Source organism: Carcharodon carcharias, chromosome 9, assembly GCF_017639515.1.
Source record: "Carcharodon carcharias isolate sCarCar2 chromosome 9, sCarCar2.pri, whole genome shotgun sequence".
Taxonomy (NCBI): Eukaryota; Metazoa; Chordata; class Chondrichthyes; order Lamniformes; family Lamnidae; genus Carcharodon; species Carcharodon carcharias.
The window spans coordinates 100,352,810-100,372,687 of NC_054475.1; the positions used below are offsets into that span (position 1 = coordinate 100,352,810).

Genomic DNA, 19,878 nt, shown 5'->3' on the forward strand with positions numbered 1-19,878 from the left:
CCAGTATATCTGAGAGGCAACAGTAACTCAGCAAGTTAGAATATTTCTAACAAATAGAATAGCAACAAGTTGAGTCAAGCATTCATTTACTTAGTAGGATGACGAAGCAGTGTCTATGTTCTTAAAGGCTGCCACAACTTCCTGTAGCTCAAGCCAACTGCTTAAACTCCTTAACAAGAGCATTTTGACATCCCGATTGGCAGCAGACATGAGGACAGAAATAATCAAGTTATCTAATTGCAACTTTAAGACAGTGATACAATGCAGTTTTTTGTGCCTTAAAGTTGTCGATACGTAGGAATAGTGGGAACTTTAAAATGGCAGGAATTAAATAGAATAAATATATGTATCATTGCATCTTGAGGGTTACTTGGAGTTAACACATTAAGAGCAAAAGTTTAAACAATATATTGTGAAGGAATCTGTAATAGCTACTCAATTAATAGTGGTAAACTTAAGTTAAAAGGCACTTGGAATAAAGTAATTAATTGTTAGCCTCCTTTTTCAAAACTTAAGATACAAATCAGCCGAATAATTCATTGTTACCCAATGCTAGTCAGTGAATTGGAGTACTACAAATAACTGTTATAAGTAAGAAACAGATTAAGCCTTTTCCACAAACATTCTGGAACAATGCTGAGATCTTCTAAAAGTAGTAAGTACATCTGTATAACATCTATACTTTAGTTGGATAATAGCACAATACAGAAAGAAGCAACAATATGTTGTAAACAGGAAACAGAAATAAATAGTTTTAGTACAGTACTTTGTGAGGCAAAAGTGTTCCAAATGTTGTTTTGGCTATAGAACAATGATAGGGTTTGCAAAGTGGCAATCATATTGAGCAGGCTGCAGAAGTGCTGTCAAAACTGTTAAGTTGTTTTCCATACCACTGATTTCTCTTTTACAGCTTCATTTGGTTTTGAATGCAAGATGAGCTTAGCTCCAAATTTAAACTTCAGTGCACTCAATTTTTTATGTCATAATTCTCCACAAATTGTGATATTTCTTCAGGTAAGAATAGTAATCTCCTTTCCTCATCCTGTACTTTTAGGTTCCTCTTTTATATAAGTAATTTCTCACCCAAGAGAATAGTCATTCCCATATCTCCCATACTTCTGTGAATGCCATCTACTTGTAAAGTAGATCTGCAATCTACTTGTAAAATAAAAAAATGAGTGCAACTCAGTATGAATTCTGTCCATTCCCAAGTTGAAGCACTGAAAATGCAATTTGAAAACATAGGCATTCCACAAAGATGGAATTCTCACCATTAAATGTAAAGGTTTGTGATTACTTGGAATTTTTATTAATATCTAGGCATGTGTTTATATTGACCTAAAACTAATAACACTAATTGTGCTAATCACAGGTAATGTGAAGTTGTTGTTTACTTGTACTGAAATCATATTTAAGTTCGCTTAAAATTATGGTGGAATTAGGAGTTGGATCCTTGTGAAAGGCCATCTGATCGAGCAACATAAGAAGTATATGACCAGAAACAATTAAAGAGTCCATCTGGCTGCCCCCTTCCAATTTTTCCTTGATTTTTTTTACACCATCTGCCTCCACTTCCTTCCTCGTTGACAAATCTTATCATACATTTATACATCTTATTATTAAAGCAAAATAAATACGCCTAGATTAAATCAAATGTTTCCAGTTGGATCTCTCCACGTTCTCACCACTCCCCACACCACTGCAATGCCTATGCTCTTCAGTCTCCCAACTTTGGCCTTCTGTGCACGTCACTGCTACCCTTCTGAGGGTTCAGTCATCTTGCCTCTTCTCCCTGAAACCCCCCATTAACCCCTTTCACACACCATCTCTTCACTGCTTTTAGAGGTCTCCTCATAAATCCATCATTTTGTTATCTTTTCTCATTTTTTACCACCAATAAATGTGTGTTCTTCTTTGGGGAAATGCCTTATGATTTCTGCAAAAAAAGTCCTTCAATGCAAGTTGTCGGATCTAAGCACAAGTTTTACATATAGATTAAGTAGAATAATATATACAGCAAAAAGGCCAGTTACTTTTCTGTAACTATAGTTACAAGAATGCTGTGATAATCTGCAATTTGCTTATGAGCAATGATTCCAACTGGTACTATTCTACTATTCTATTTAAATAGTCATTTTATCCTTCTGTCAGACTAGCCAGTCTGTGTTTTAAAAATGTTTGTGAGCTAGCAGTCACAAAAAGACCCATGTTATGTCTCCTGTGGATTAATCAAACAACTCCAGAGACGGGACTCTTGAAAGAGGAAATATATAGGTTTGATTATTTTTAATATCTAATTTATTTAGGAATGGAAATAAATTTTATATATATATATATATATATATATGTGTGTGTGTGTATATATATATATATATATATATATAGAGAGAGAGAGAGTTATAAGAAATGGGCAATGAACCTGAGGAAGGTACACACCTACAAAATCGTGCAAAGTAAGTACAAGTTGGGGTCACTTTACACTGATCACAGAACTGCACAGAACGGTAGCCTGCTTGCCTGCCTGACTCCCTTCCTCTTTTACTTCTCTACTCCTCACTAAATGCCTGGTGGGACCATAAACTGGGTTGTTTGACTCCCTTGTTCACCAAAGTTGAGCAGATTGTCTCCGTTTTCCACTCTTCCTCCAAGCAAAAGGCGTGGGACCATTTCTCAAAAGCTCAGCGCAAGAATCTACATATGTGGCGAAAACAAGCAGAGGTTAGTCCTTTTTTAAAATTCTCTTAACTTGTTTTGTGTTACTATACAATTTTCCACAGAGTGTCAAAGAAAACCCTTGCAGTTAAAAGTGAATCTGGCATTTGTTGGGAGGGGGTTTGGTAATTTTTTTTTACGTGTCCAACTTGGAAATGTCTATACCAGGAAACAGAAACCATTTTCCACTTCTGTTAGCCTTTGCTAACTTGCTCCAAGATCAACCATAACATAACAAATGCAGAGTAAAATACCTTTTACTTTTGCTTCAACAGTTTCATCTAGCTTGGATCAGCATTGTCCTATTGTGAATTCCTTTTTTCCTGAGCCCGCTATCTTTTTAGGCTTTCTAAATGAGATTGCCAGTGTAGTATTTAATAGTCAGTTTATGCTATTGGTTTGAGACCTCTAGAAACAGCATTGAAACTGTTCATTTTGCACAAGAAGCCCTTGCAATTAGTAAAAAGAGGAGACTGCATTTCATTACTATAGACAATCCCATGTTCTAAAGGTCCTAACTCACTGTGCCACCATGCCTCCAAAATACTTTTCTTTTAAAATTAGTGTTTTCATTTGCAGTAATGTAAGATTCTAGGGGGGAAAAAGTAACTCCAAAACTAAATTGCATTGTTTTAAATATAGCCACATTGAATTAAAAACACAATATGTTCAGGAGGGTTATAACAGTTAAGGTAAGTTTCTTCAGACAATTTACCAGATATCATAATGATAGATCCAATGTTAAATGGTTGAAAATGGCATGGTATATGTTTACTAACATTCTCTTTCATACTTCTCATTAAGCAATACAGTAAGTTCTTGCTTGAAGCTTTAATTACGTTCCTAAAAAGCATGACTTTAATTGAAATAACTAAGTGAATTGTAGGTTCCTGTAGGAAACAATGTTAAAACAGGATTTGCTTTTTCCTGGTGAGAAATGGCTGAAAGAACTGATGTACAAGTTGAAATACTGTGCCGTACATGTGCAATACAGTGTACTCCTAGCTGAAATAGTGTGCAAAATAAAATAAATCGCTAAGTATAAAAGGAATACTGTATAAATTCAAATTAGATGACACGCACCAGTCTCTCTCTCTCTCCTTCAGCAGTCCCTTGGGTTTGGGGGTGACTTGCTTCCAATCCAGTTCAATGGATTCTGAATGGCTGTTTAATCCAGTGCATGAGCTGCAGACCTAGCCACATGTGGGGCAGGTGTTGCTCGGGGGGTCAGTTAGATGAGCTGTTTGGAGGTTTTTGTACCCTTTCTGTACCTTGACTTTGTCTGCTCCACATGTTCCCGAAGAAGTCTATGTTCAGTGCCTTTCCAAATGAATCCCATCCCATTTTGGTCGGTCACCATGAACCGATGGAGATGTTTAACCTCCTCAGGGTTGCTCTGAGAACATCCCTAAAGTATTTCAGTGGAGATGGCTTTGAGTGATTAGCACCTTGATGCTAGACTCTGATTGGCTTTAAAATGGCCCCTCTGCCTCACATGCTGCAGGGTTGAATAAAAGCCAGACTTGGGGCTCCAAAATTAATCAAAAAATTGCAGAGCCAGGTTCCTGAAGGGTAAGTACTGCACCTTGTATTTTTCACCCAAACAAGCCCCAAAAGCAATTTTTCCTGTGTACTGTACAGTAGCAAGTGCTGGGCCCCTCTCTCAAAGACTTTAAATGGCCTTTCTGCCTCATCTGATATAAAGTTCCACAGCAGGCACACCTGGGGTTCCAAATTAAAATCAGCATGCAGAGTCAAGGAATGGGCTTTTTCTTCAGAGAACTGAGCAGCCCAGGCTTCAGCTTCTTCCTTACAAAAAAATCTTGTCCATTTGGATACTTTTCTTGGAAAAGTTTGTTTTGGAGTTTTTGGGAGAAAAAAACACACTTTCTTCGAGTGCAATCAAATGCTTCTCCTCCCACTTGATTCAGGCACCAATTGGGTCACAGGACCCGATGTCAAACCAGCACAAACGGAGACATGAAACCAGGCAAAGCACAGAGAAATGATGCACAACAACAACGTAAAACGATTTAAAGTCCGATGAAGATGTAAATTGGGAATTCCAGCACCAAAAACTTTAAAACTAAATAAAGTGAGGGAAAATTAAAGCGAGGACTTATTGTATCTGCCTTTACTTGCCACTGTTATCTCCACAAACTGTCTCAGTAAAGAAGACACATCTTCATCTATGAAAACATTTAGTTAATTGATTAATGCCTTCGTAGTCATCTCTTCCCATCTGCGCTAGAAAATTGGTGAGTACAAATTGAACTAATTTCTCAAGGAATTCAAATGCAGAATTTATAATGCATAAAACTGGCCGTATTGTTTTAAAGTGAGGTTTGCTTTATTCCATTCAATTCTGGGGCTATCAACTTGTGTTCCTCTAAAATGACCTGTACACCAAAGGTAAGCCCATTTTCAATAACATATACATCCGTAGTAGTTGAGAGGCATCTTTAGGAAGATGTGGGGTGTACTAAATTTCTTGACCAAAGGAACGTGTGGTAAGCAGATTGTCCGCCAATCATTAAGGAGTGAAGCACAACTGCCGAAGGACTGCACACCAATTAAATTTATGTGTAAAATTAGAATAATGAAGGACAGCACAAAGTTGCTTTTGTACTCTTTAGGAGCAAAAAAGAGGAGCAAGTTTAGGCAACTGCTCAACATGGTTTGTCACATATGTCATTTGAAAGGAGGAGCAAAGAGCAGTTTCTTAATGGTTTGTTCTATTTATTCTACTTTGTTGTTTTAAAAAAATGTACTAATTATATAATAGATTCTAAGAATCTGACACCTGTTTCTTTAGAGAGACTGAAGTTTACTAACCTTAAAATACTTTGTCTAGAAGTGTATTGAAATTGCAGTGCCATTAAACACAGAATTTTGAATGAGCTAAATCATTTTTACATAATTATTTTGCTGTTGACAGTCATCATACACATATACCTTTTCAAAATTTTTAACATTACAATGTGATCAGATGAACATTTGGGGTCTGTATTAAAATTGTCACTTTCATTAATCATTTTCTTTAATCTTCACAAATTTTACACTCTACACCCAAATTACATTTCAGACCTGAAAAATGTATTGTTTCCCAAAGTAGCAAATGTTTTGAAAATTGGCCCCTTAGTTCTGTGTAAGTTTACAGCAAACATCTAAGTGGCAGGTATAGGTCAGTGGTGTACCAACCAATTTTGTTTGTGGAGTGGTCCTTGTGAAATCAATCAAAAGCTTCTGTCCACATCCTCAGGAAATTCGTAACATCCATAATGATGAGCTCATGAGTATTCGGCGTGAAGAAGAAATGGAGATGTCTGATGATGATATGGAAGAAATGCCAGAGAACAAAATAACAGATGAATCAGGTATGAGGTGCTGAGATAATGTAAAATTCTAATAAATATTGTAGCTCAATTTCTTTTTTTAAATTGAACCATAGGCTGAATGGCTTACTCGGCTCCAAATTCTTGTGTTCTCATGTGCAGTCATACCTCAATATTTAAGATCTTGAAGAGTACTCATCACATCCAGCAACAGCAACAAGTTGTATTTATATTGCACCTTTAACATAGTAAAACATTGCAAAGCGCTTCAGTGACTATAGTCAGACAAAAATTGACACTGAGTCAAATAAGATATTGGGATAGGTGGCAAAAGCTTAGTCAAAGGCGTAGGTTTTAAGAAAAAAGTCTTAAAGTAGGAGAGGTGGACGGAGAGGTTTAGCAAGAAAATTCCAGAGCTTAGTCCCTATATTGGGATAAAAGGGGCAGTCGCAGCAGGAAAACAAAATTGTGGTGATGGCTGGTTTTCGGAGTAGAGGGCGATTATAGTGGAGTTTCCCATGGTTCAGTACTAAGAGCACTGCTTTTGATATCCATTAATTCCTTGAACTTGGGTACAGGGCACCATTTTGATATTTGTAGATGACACAAAACCTGGAATTTTAGTAAACTGAGAAGGGTAGTAATAGATATAAAGACCACATAGGCTGGTCGAATGGATGGATAAGTGGCAGATGCAATTTACTGCAGAGAAGTGTGAATTGATGGATTTTGGTAGGAAGAATGAGGGGAGAGAGTACAAGCTAAATGGTACAATTTTAAAGGGGGTGAGAAAGAGAGACCTGGGCACATTTGTGCACAAATCACTGAAGGTGGCAGGACAGGTTAACAAAGCAGTCAATATTAAATGTGGGATCCTGAGATTTATAAACAGAGACATAGAGTACAAAAGCCAAGACAGTAGCTAAACCTATATAAAATACTAGGTCAGCTCCAGCTGCAGATGTGTGTCCAGTTCCAGGCACCACACTTTACAAAAGACACAAAGACTTTTGAAATGGGTACAGAAGACATTTACTCCACTGGGTAAAGGGATTGCAGTTACGTGGATAGGCTGGAGAAGGTGAAGTTGTTTCTCATTAGAACAAAAAATGCAATGAGGAGATTTCATAGAGACATTTAAAATCATTGAAGGGTTTAGATTGAATAACTAAAGAGAAACTGTTCCCAATGGCTTAAGGGCCGATAACCAGAAGACACCAATTAAAGTGATTGGCAAAAGACCTCCCAGAGATGACATGAAAATAAGCTTTTTTACGGAACTGAAGAATTTGAAATGCAATGCCTGAAAGGGTGGTGCATATGAATTCAATAGTAGCTTTCAGAAGGAAATGTGATAAATTCAAGGAGAAAAATTTTAGGGATATGAGGGAAGAATGGGGAAGTGGGACTAACTGGATTGCTCTTTGAAAGAGTGGTGTCATACCTAGCACAAAGGAAGATTGTGGTTGTCGGAGGTCAATCATCTCAGTTCCAGGGCATCACTACAGGAGTTCTTCAGGGTAGCATCTATGGCCTAACCATCTTCGGCTCCTTCATTAATGACCTTCCTTCCATCATAAGGTCAGAAGTGGCGATGTTTGCTGATGATTGCACAATGTTCAGCATCATTCATGACTCCTCACATACTGAAGCAGTCCATGTCCAAATGCAACAAGACCTGGACAAAATCCAGGCTTGGGCTGACAAGTGGCAGGTAACATTTGTGCCACACAAGTATCAGGCAATGACCATTTCCAACAAGAGGGAATCTTACATTGCCCTTTGACTTTCAATGGCATAACCGTCACTGAATCCCCCACTATTAACATCCTGGGAGTTACCATTGACCAGAAACTGAACTGGACTAGCCATATAAATACTATGGCAGGTCAGAGGCTAGTTATCCTGTGACAAGTAACTCACCTCCTGACACCCCCAAAGCCAGTCCACTATCTACAAGGCACAAGCCAGGAGTGTGATGGAATACTCCCCACTTACCTAGATGAATGCAGGTCCAAGAACACTCAAGTTTGACAGCATCCAGGACAAAGCAACCCACTTGATTGGCACCCCATCCACAAACGTTCACTCCCTCTACCACTGACGCACAGTGGCAGCAGTGTGCACCATCTACCAGATGCACTGCAGGAATTCACCAAGCCTCCTTAGACCACACCTTCCAAACCCATGACCGCTATCATCTAGAAGGACAAGGGCAGCAGAAACGTGGGAACACCAACACCTGGAAGTTGCTTTCTAAGCCACACACCACCCTGACTTGGAAATATATCACAGTTCCTTCATTGTTGGTGGGTCAAAATCTTGGAACTCCCTATAGCACTAACAGCACTGTGGGTGTACCTACACCACAGGGACTGTAACAGTTGAAGAAGACAGCTCACCACTACCTTCACAATGACAATTAGGGATGGGCAATAAATCCTGGCCTAGCCAGTGAAACCCACATCCCATGAATAAATTTTTAAAAAGACCCTGAGCTGAATGGCTCCCTTCTGTAATATACCATTATATAATTCTTTGGCCGAAGGCACATCCAATCAATAAGTTTCTAAGCCTGTAGTAATTGCACTATGTCAACTTTAATTTCCCTGTAAAATAAGTTTATTGTAAAACCTTGGACCATTGCACTTGGGAGAGATAACTTGTATCAGTTTGGCATAGTGATAGCACTTTCCGAGTTACAAGATTGTGGGTTCAAATCCCAATCCAATGATGTGATTGAAACCTCAATGCACTTTGCTCTGTGTCCTCACCAGCATTATTTCCTCAATCAACATGGCCAAAAGCAAATTAACTGATCAGTCATTTCTTTGCTCTAACACTAAATGATTTGTCTTGTTTGTCTACATAGCAAAAACATATACAACTGCATTTCAAAACAATTTATTATATATAAAATGGGATTTTCTGAAAGCTATGATAAATTGCCATGTAACTTGATTTGTTGTTTCTTCCTATCTGTCTTTAGTGCTTCTTTTCACATTGCAAGTTTAAAAAAAGTTGTGCCTCCCAAAATTAGCAAGAAAATATCCCTTTGTTGTAAGCACTTAAGCACTTTTTTTTCAATGTAGCATGCAGTGTTTTAATAGTGTGCAAGTCTGTAGCTGTGACCACGATATATTGAATTAAAGATGGTTAAGTAGGAAATTCATCTGCAGAGAACATTCTTTCTTCCTGAATGGTGAGGCCTGAGGAACCCCCGATTTTGAGCCTTGGGCCTCATTTTAATTGAGTCAGTAATTTGTGGAGTGCAGCAAGCAGCTCACCAGTAAAGTGCATTGAATGATTGAGCAATTGCAGGGGCACTGAGCAACAATTTTTTTCGGCCTTTGCCAATGGTGCTACATGACAAATTTCTAGGCCATTACCTGTGCAACAAATGGTTATAGGAAGGGCCTTTGGTCTGTTGAGCTTGATCGTTTCACATTTTTTTGCCCTATCATGGATTCTGTCCACTTAAACTCCTGAAAGATCTGACTAACCACAGTGAAAACTTTCGACAAAATTACTTTCTGTAAAATTACCAGTATGCATTACCCTATAATTATCCACACTAAAATCCACTTGCTAATTTGTCTGAATGCACAGAAGTTAAAAGCACCACCCATGACTGCATTAAGCCATAGAGACCAGGGAGATCCCAATTTAATCTGTGATTTGGGCTCAGTTATTTAGTCTCTAGTGGAGTGTTACCTTTGATACCTCTGGGTCAAGGAAGGGAAATTATAACCAAAGTTTACACTCTTGATTATTATCCAATGTTCATTTTTTAGAAAGTGCACATATTGATATTTAATGAGAACAGCATTGGACGGCCTTTAGGTTAAATATGCACTGTATTGTAGCATCGTGATTATATTACTAGAACGTTGATCTGGAGACCTGAGTCCAAATACTGCCACAGCAACTGGTGAATTTAAATTAATTCATTACAATTGTATAGGGCTTTGGTAAGACCACATCTGGAGTACTGTGCATAGTTTTGGTCTCCATATCTAAGGAAGGATAAACTTGCCTTGGAGGCAGAACAGCAAAGGTTTAAAAGAATGAAAGGATTGCCCTCTAGGTGATCCAATTGAAACATACAAGATACTGAAGGGGCTTTTTGGGATAGACTTTGAGAGGTTGTACCTCCTGGCTAGAGAATCTAGGACGCAGCACAACCTGTGGATAAGGGTCCATCATTTAGGACTGAGATGAAAATAAATTTCTTCACTCAGGATTGTGAATCTTTGGAATTGCCTACACCTTGAAGGTTGTGGCTGCTCCATTGTTGAGTATATTTCTCAGGGAATTGAGGGATAGGAGAGCAGGTTGGAGAGTAGTGTTGAAGTAAAAGATAAGCAATGATTGTATTGAATGGTGCAGCAGGCTCAAGAGGCTAAGTGGTATATTCCTGCTCTTTTTTTCTTATGTTTTTATGTAAATACACTCAACTTACTGTTAAAGTTCATTAATGAGAAATAATTACTTGGAGAGGTAATGAAAAATTGCTAGCGCCCATGGAACTGTACTTTGACATTAATCATCATGGAAGAAAAATTCACCTGCCGTTCCTTAACATGCCTGTATCTGTTGCTTACTTTATTCCTATCCTCCGTGATTTCCCAGAGTGTGGCAATTCAACAATTAGAGTATATCCAGTCAACTAATGTGAATTATCATTAATGTGTTACATGAGTTGAGTTTGCTGTACTTTGCATTACTTGACCTTGGCACATTGGATGATTCTGCACTTCAGTATACACAACAGTATATATGAAACAAGAAATCAAGCACTGGGTGGCAGATTTTAGCACTCCAGCAAAGCTTATTAAGACCGAGAGTTTAGTTTCAACAACTTAAATATTTTAAGAAATACATGACTTAGCTTCCGCATGAATCCGTACAATTACATAAGGTCAGCCTGCTGGATGGAATCTTAATCACCCTGCAGTAGATCTCTGGTGTCCTTGGTCCAATCTACATGCCTTGAGTCACTAGAATAATCTTTGTTTTCATCTTTAACACTGAATTTTGTCACAGGATATGGTGTAACCACGGCAACATCAGTTTGCTCTTCAATGCCATTTTTTTGTTTTGTGCTACCTTTAGACAAAGTTGATTAGTCACCAGGACCAGATGGGGTGCATCTGAGGATGCTGAGGAAAGTTAGAGTGGGAATTGCAGCGGTACTGGCCTAACCTTTTCTGTCTTTCAAGAATGTTCTTAGTTCAGATTTCTAGCATTTGCTATTTTTCTTTTGATCTCTGAGCACCTTCAGCTTGTAGTTGATATGGTTGGCTTTACTTTCTACTATGGTGGAAGACTTAAAGCAAAAATTTGTTTCTTCTACTGAGGAGCATGTATATTTTTTAAATATTGTTTTAATATAATAGTCCCATTTACAGAATACTGAAGAAAATAAAAATTGTTTGGACAGTTTCAAAAAGAAATTTCAGTGGATTAAGATGGCAGCTGCTTAAAAAAATAAAATACGAACAGAAAATGATGACCAACCTGCTGGATGGGAGGCTTTTTAAGTTCCCAGGCACTGAACTAAATACAGAGAGCTGACTCCATGGCAACACTACAGATTTTGGCACATGCCAAAAATTTCTTCTGGCCCCTTTCATTCCTCCGCCCTACCTTCTTGTCCATTTACTTCTTTGCACTCCCAAGTTTCCTGAATGGCTCAGTAAATATATTCAGAAAGGAGCTGAACCGCACAGACCAGAGACAGGAGACCTGTCTCCTGTAAAATAAAACATTAGCACCAAATTCTGCAAAGTATCAATACATATGTAAATAATAGTCCATCAAAACTCCAGTGTGTATCTATATTAAAGGGTATCAGATAGATTTCCAATATATAAATTACTAGTCAGTCTCCTGTAACAGCATATCAAAATCAAGTGTTGCATTTAGATAGTGATGCCTCCACTGACAGGAGGGTATTATAATAATTAGAGCATGGCATTTATACCTCCCACTAGTAGTGGTACTGTGGTGCCATCACTGGATCAAATATAATTACAGCATGACAAGTTTACACAAGCAGCTAAACGGTTCTATTATAAATGTGGACGTAGAAATTTACAATGAAAAGGGTTTATTCATAAATGCAGTTGTGAAACTTTAATAGTGCATCTTCTGTTGCTTTTGCAAATAAAAAGTCAAGGCAAATTGAATCTCCCTCAGTGTACCTTAATAATGAAATAGATATGGGGATCTGTAGCTTCAGCCCACATTTTTTTGGATCCATTTTGTAATACTGGCCTGAAGTTTACAGGGCCCCTGGGAGGTGAGGTGTGTGTGTAAAATCGAGTGAGATGGCAGGGAGTGGTGTGCCAATCGCTTTCCCACTGATGCTGGCATTTTACCAACGGCAGAGAAGGTAATGAATAGCCCACCCACCAACCATCGAGGGCCACAGGGGCGTCTTCCCGCTGCTGCTGATGGGGAAACCTCATTCCTTAAAAGACCATAAGCCCTAACTACAGGCAATTCATTTTATGAGGATCATAAAATCCAATCAGAACCCATAACCGGCTGAGGTGGGGTTATGCCTGACTTTCCAGTCACTGGACAGGGCCATCTTCACCACGTAAAACCCTGACCTGTATTACCCTGAGAAATTTATAGCTGTACCTTTTTTTCTCCAGTGCAATTCACATAATACTGGTAGTGTTCTAATTTCCTAAAGCAAATATAAGAATGAATAAGTATGATAAACAGAACAATAATTAGTTAATTGGAGATTCTCTTGGCTCATTTTATAATTGCATTGTTCAGTGTGTGTGTAAAATCGAGTGAGATGGCAGGGAGTGGTGTGCCAATCGCTTTCCCACTGATGCTGGCATTTTACCAACGGCAGAGAAGGTAATGAATAGCCCACCCACCAACCATCGAGGGCCACAAGGGCGTCTTCCCGCTGCTGCTGATGGGGAAACCTCATTCCTTAAAAGACCATAAGCCCTAACTACAGGCAATTCATTTTATGAGGATCATAAAATCCAATCAGAACCCATAACCGGCCTGGTTAAATCTCTGGTCTATACTGAGTTAGGTGATCTCAACCAGGTAATGATAGCTGGCTGCTTTGGTCTCAGCATCCCTGATCGAAAAAAATAGTGGAGGGAAATTGACCATGGTCCTACGTTATTACTTTTCACTGATTCTTGCCAGAAAATCACACGTGGATTTTAGGTGAGGATGGTCTTGGGCTCAATCAGGATGCCATTCATGATGGGAATACCTGATCCACATTTGGGTCTGGAAATTTCGTTTGAATGCGCTTTTTTTTTCAGTGAATTTGTCAGATCAAAGTCACTGGCACAAAATATTGTGGTATTTTAAGCATAAATTATGTTCATTGCATATAACATTTCCACAATCTATTGTGTTAGTTTTATACATATACCACTAAAAGCATGACCATAGGAAGAATTAATCACCATTGAGTGTTTCTGTTCGTTGCACTCATTTACAGGCTTTCAAGTTGGCTCCAAAAATGAAACTGGTTGTTTTAGGAGCAAGACACTAATAAGAACATTTTATCAGCTTTTGAGTATATATTTTTTAACTTACTAAGAAACTCACTACTGTACCCCAGTATAACTAGGAAGTGGCTGTGTATATTTTTTCATAAGTAATTTTCAGTAATTTAAAATTGAGATGGTCTCAGGTGGTGGATTAACACTGATTGAAATACTTAATGGTTGTGTTAAATCTATTATCAATTAAACTGCACCTAGTTAGTACCCTTAAGTTTTAAAGAATTTTTAAAAAGCAACATTTAAAAAAATAGTGCTATCAAGTGGCACTTATTCAGCAATAATCTGCTCACTGATGCTCAGTTTGGGTTCTGCCAGGACCAACACTGCTCCTGACTTTATTACAGCCTTGGTCCAAACATGGAATAAAAAGCTGAACTCGAGGTGAGGTGAGAGTGACTGCCCTTGACATCAAGGAGCACTTGACTGAGTGTGGCATCAACAAGTGCTAGCAAAATTGGAGTTAAAGGGAATCGGGAAAACCCTCCACGGTTTGGGATCATACATATCACAAAGGAGGAGGGGTGTGGTTGTTAGAGGTCAGCCATCTCAGCCCTGGGATGTCGCTGCAGGAGCACCAGAGGGTAGAGTCCTAGGCCCCAATTATCTTGAACCACTTCATCAATGACTTCCCTCCATTATAAGGTAAGATGTGGGGATGTTCACTACACAATGTTCTGTGCCGTTCGCGACGACTCGGAAGCTGAAGCAGTCCGTATCCATATACAGCAATACCTGGACAACAGTCAAGATTGGGCTGATAAATGGCAAGTAACATTTGTGCAATGCAAGTGCCAGGCAATGACCATCTCCAACAAAAGAGAACCTAATCGTCTTCCCTTCATATTCAATGGCATTGCCATTGCTGAATCCCCCACTGTCAACATCCTGGGGGTTACCATTGACCAGAAACTGAACTGGACAAACCACATGAATACTGTGGCTAGACGAGCACATCAGAGACTGGAAATACTGCATCGAACAACTCACCTCCAGAGTTTCCAAAGCCTGCCCACCATCTAAAAGGTAAAAGTCAAGAGTTTGATGGAATACTCTCCACTCAGTTGGATGAGTGCAGCTCTAACAACACTCAAGAAGCTCGACACAATCCAGGTCAAAGCAGCCCATTTGATTGATTGGCACCCCGTCCACCACCTTCAACATTCACTTCCTCCATCACTGATGCACAGTGGCAGCAGTGTGTACCATCTACAAGATGCACTGCAGCAACTCACCAAGGCTGTACCACTTAGAAGGACAGGGGCAGCAGATACATGGCAACTATCTTGGACGGACTCAAGAAATTCATCATCTTGCTGACTCGAGCTAATCTGCTCTTTATAACTTACATGAAAATTGAAGTCTCTCATTAAAACTTTGCTTTTGCTACAAGCTATTTTAATCTCCGCCACCTGCAAATTCCCCCCTAAGCCATACACTATCCTGTCTTGGGAAATATCGTCGTTCCTTCACTGTCACTGGGTCAAAATCCTGGCACATGCAACTGTAGCAGTTCAAGAAGGCAGCTCACCACCTTCTCAAGGACAATTGGGGATGGCTAATAAATGCTGACCCAGCCAGCAATGCCCACACCCTGTGAAAGATTGTTTTTTTAATGGCAATTAAAGCACCACCCAATGGTGCTGGTTCATAGGAAATTTTGTGCTCAATATGCAAATGAGCTTGAGGAGGAAAACTCTTCAAAAGGGGCACCATTTTTGTGCAACTTGCACCCGTTTCACTGATTGAGCCCAAGCAGAAATTTTGTCCTTTGTGTCTGGCTCACATATGCAGAATGACCAGTTCGATGAGATAGGAGGCTAACAGTATTCATGGAACAATCCCCAGAGCCAAACAGCATTTTCAGAAAAGAAAAGTAAGGGAAAAATTAGAGTGAGAAAAATAATTAGTACCCCAGGCCCATTTTACTTTGGCAGCATGTATAAATTTTGGAGTAGAGAAAATATTGTTTTACAACATGGAAAAATAATTTGGTGACAGTCAATGAGTTGGTATAATTTGAGTGGGTTAAATAAATATGATGAAATCTATATTGACTGTAAGCAGTGTGGGAATTACAGATAACTGCAACACGAACTGTTGGGCATATATGTTTCTGCTCTGATTTCGTTTGCTTCCTGAAACAGTTTAATTGTTTCCCATCTGGCATTTATCCTCAGTTGAATGATGCCTTGGCTAATGCTCAAAGGTTCATCTTTTCAGCATCTGGAAATGCCCTGACATATACTCTCGCAATTATATTCTTAATTGTTTCACATACAAGGACATCTTGTTGATGAATAAAACTATCTACAATAGGCTTAATAGAGCCTGCAAAATTGCTTTTCTCCCAGAAGGTTTCAATTTATTCTATACTGTGGGCTTGCACACTGATTTCTTCAATCAGCTCTGAACTGACTTGTAACAAGTCGTTATGTACGCATATTTTGAGTAATTGCAGCTTGTGTCACCATGGTAACTATTTACCAGCAAAATGAACAGTAATCAGTCATTTTGGGATTCTATTTGCAAAGCCCACTAATTATATCAATACAATTATGCTTTCCCCAAATACACACAAGTTTTAGGTTTTTAGCCTCTTTGAGCTGCAGCACCATAATATGTTTATCAATAGGATCTTAATCTGAGAGCTTTGAAGACTCTGATTTTTGTTGGAATGAGGCACAATTTTGTATACAAGTATATATTTCTGTCACAGATGCACTTGGTTCTCTGTCTAAAACTTGCAATTACCATTTTTCATGCTTGTTGGGAGCTAGACTTTAGGAAAATTTATTACTAAAAACAGTTAATAAATTGAATAGCAGCTGCTGGAACTCAAACAAAAACACAAAATTCTAGAAACATTATTACAACACTAGTAACAGGAGATATAGAAAGCAATCAATGGAGACTCAATGGTTAGAATAAGAAAGCACTTCACTATAATGGGACTGTCTGAAGCCTGCAGATAAATTGTGAAGTGGCAGAATGTATTAATTCAGAGATTAAAATAGCTTGTAGCAAAAGCAAAGTTTTAATGAGAGACTTCGATTTTCATATAAGTTATAAAGAGCAGAGTAGCTCGAGTCAGCAAGTTGATGAATTTCTTGAGTGCTTTCAAGATAGTTTTTATAGCAAGATGTTCCAGAAACAGGGAGGACAGGCCATTTTAGATTTGGTAATGAATAATGAGACAGCGTTTGTTAATCTAAGAGGGGGAGAACATTTATCTAACAGTGATCATAATATGATTAAATCCAATTTTAACTACTTAGCACAGTTACTAAGATTCTAGATTTTGGCAAGGCTAACTTTATTAGGAAGTGGTGGCATAGTGGTATTGTCACTGGATTAGTAAGGTATAGATTTAAAAATAATGGAAATAAGTGGGAAAAGAAAAATCTATATAAATTATTGGAAAAAAAACAAAAGGGAGGGGGAAGAAATGGAAAGGAGGTGGGGATGGAGGAGGGAGTTCAAGATCTAAAGTTGTTGAACTTAATGTTCAGTTGGAGGACCAATATAAGGCGAAACAGCCCTAATTGTCACGGCTAATGAAAGGGACAAGAGATAATAACCTAAAGGAAAGAGCATATAAAGCTGCAAAGTATATTGTAAGTCCAGGAACTGGGAAAGGTGCCATGAAAACAAAGGCAAAAGAAGTTCTAAAAATGGAATATGAAAATAATCATGATTAACGCACTGTTTTTCCCATGATATTAGATAAATGGTAGTGGACGGTAATGTGGTTCCTTTTAAATTCAGCTGAAATAATATTGCAAATGAAAATAAGGAAATGGAAAGATGTTGAATATTTTTTGTCAGCTTTCTCTTCTGTCCAATTTGTTTCCCCTTTGATTTTGTAGAATAGAATTGAATAAATGCAGAAATTGGTGAAAATATACAGCACCTATTTCCATTACTTTTAAATCTATACCTTTTATGCCCTTTTAATCTTATTTCACCCCACCCCCACTAGAGCTATCTGTACCTTGCTTGTCCTGCTATCCATTCTTAATTAGCACATTCTTTTAGATAATATCACCACCTTCAACACCTCTTTGTTCTTTTGTCTGTGACATCTTTTGATTATCTGCTCCTATCATTGCTTGCTTGTCCCTACAACCACCACTTCTCTTCTCTCCCCCCTCCCCCCCCCCTTTTAAACCAACTTATATTTCACCCCTCTCCTATTTTTACTTAGTTCTGTTGAAGGGTCATGAGGACTCAAAACGTCAACTGTGCTCTTCTCCGCCGATGCTGCCAGACCTGCTAAGTTTTTCCAGGTATTTCTGTTTTTGTTTCACAAACTTCTGTCTTGGCTTCCACGAGAAACGTGTCTTCGATTGAATGACACCTAACCTCCTACCCCTCACTTATTTCTGATAGGTGGATGATATATTTGCTATATTTAAATCCACAGCTGCATGTAGCAATTTCCTTACATGTCTTAATGAACTCCATCCTGCGCTCAAATTCACCTTTGAAATGGAGCAGTCAATTGAACTGCCCTTCCTTCATGTACTAGTTGAAAAATCTGCCAGGGGGTTCTCTACCACGGTCTACCACAAGCCTACCATCACTGATCAGTATGCATGTGGGGACTGTTACAGATCCACATGCTATAAGATTGGCCTTATCGGCAACTTTATAAGTAGGGCCTGAGCCATTTGCTCACCATGCAAGCTTGATGCTGTTATGATGTGGCAGATGATTTGTGCCAGGCAGGTCAAATTCACGAGGGAAACTTGATCCAAGGTCACAACTGTTTTGCAACTTGTATTTCATTTTAAGATGTATGTCCTCAATTCAGAAGTAATAAGACTACCACAATTTCAGAGGTTTTTAGAAAACTAAATTAAACATTTATTAACAAAAGAAAAGATTTCAAGCACGTGCATAGGTCTACAAATTACTATTATAATAACTCCTAAAACCCCTAATTAATACAGCCTCCAGTTACACCCCTGTAAAAGCAACAGGAGAAACAAATAGGAAGATATAGACGGGATGGTCAAATGGGCAGATAAGTGGAAGATGAAATTTAACCCTGAAAAGTGAGAGGTGATACACTTTGGAAGGAGTAATTTGACAAGGAAGTATTCAATGATTGGCATGACGCCAGGAAGTTCTGAGAAACAAAGGGACCTTGGCATGTGTGTCCATAGATCTCTGAAGGTGGATGGGCATGTTAGTGGGATGGTGAAAAAGGGACACTTGCCTTTATCAATCGAGGCATAGATTACAAAAGTAGGGAGGTCATGTTGGAATTGTATAGAACCTTGGTGAGGCCACAGTTGGAGCACTGTATGCAGTTCTGGTCACCACATTATAGGAAGGATGTGATTGTATTGGAGGAGGTGCAGAGGAGATTCACCAGGATGTTGCCTGGGATGAAACATTTAAGTTATGAAGAGAGGTTGGATAGACTTGGGTTGTTTTCATTGGAGCAGAGAAGACTGAGGGGCGACCTGATTGAGATATACAAGATTATGAGGGGCATGGACAGGATGGATAGGGAGCAGCCGTTCCCCTTAGTTGAAGGGTCAGTCACAAGGGGGCATAATTTCAAGATGAGGGGCAGGAGGTTTAGGGGGGATGTGAGGAAAAACTTTTTTACCCAGAGGGTGGTGACAGTCTGGAATGCACTGCCTGGGAGGGTGGTGGAGGCGGGTTGCCTCACATCCTTTAAAAAAAGTAGCTGGATGAGCACCTGGCACGTCATAACATTCAAGGCTATGGGCAAAGTGCTGGTAAATGGGATTAGGTAGGTAGGTCAGGTGTTTCTCGCATGTCGGTGCAGACTCGATGGGCCGAAAGGCCTCTTCTGCTCTGTGATTCTGTGAAATAGATTTAAACAGACCCAGGCAAAACCACACAACACCCTGGACAGTCAAATTCAAAGTGCGTTTTCTCAGCTTCAGTCCCTGTAGACAGTGACTTGATGCACAGAGGCTGGAGGCTTTTCACACTTGTTAGATCTTAGAATTACTTCTCCTCTTACACATAGCCTCATTCCCTTTATATATGTTTCTCCCTTTTTAATGCAAATTTCATTGTTCTGATATGTGTTTGGAACTTTACCTTACTCGTAATATAAATCTTTTCACAGTGCTCATATTATCAGTAACCTTTGGGAAAAATAAACACACTGTTTAGCTTAGCTTCCTCTGGCTAGGTGTAACCTCCCCCCATCTCTTTGAAATTCAAACCACCATAATTTATCTATAAATGCAAGTTTTCCTCACACCTCATTCTAAAACTTCAGCCCT

At 38.9% G+C, this 19,878-nt stretch overlaps 1 protein-coding gene across 1 annotated transcript in view; it reads left to right on the forward strand.

Moving 5' to 3' along the window:
• The window catches only part of LOC121281899 (ecto-NOX disulfide-thiol exchanger 2-like), a 339,103-nt gene that overhangs the window by 270,606 nt on the left and 48,619 nt on the right, over positions 1–19,878 (forward strand). Inside the window, exons 10-11 of the mRNA XM_041195055.1 lie at positions 2,612–2,718; positions 5,975–6,089. Coding sequence (XP_041050989.1) covers positions 2,612–2,718; positions 5,975–6,089 — 222 coding nt within the window. The remainder of the gene's footprint in view (positions 1–2,611; positions 2,719–5,974; positions 6,090–19,878) is intronic.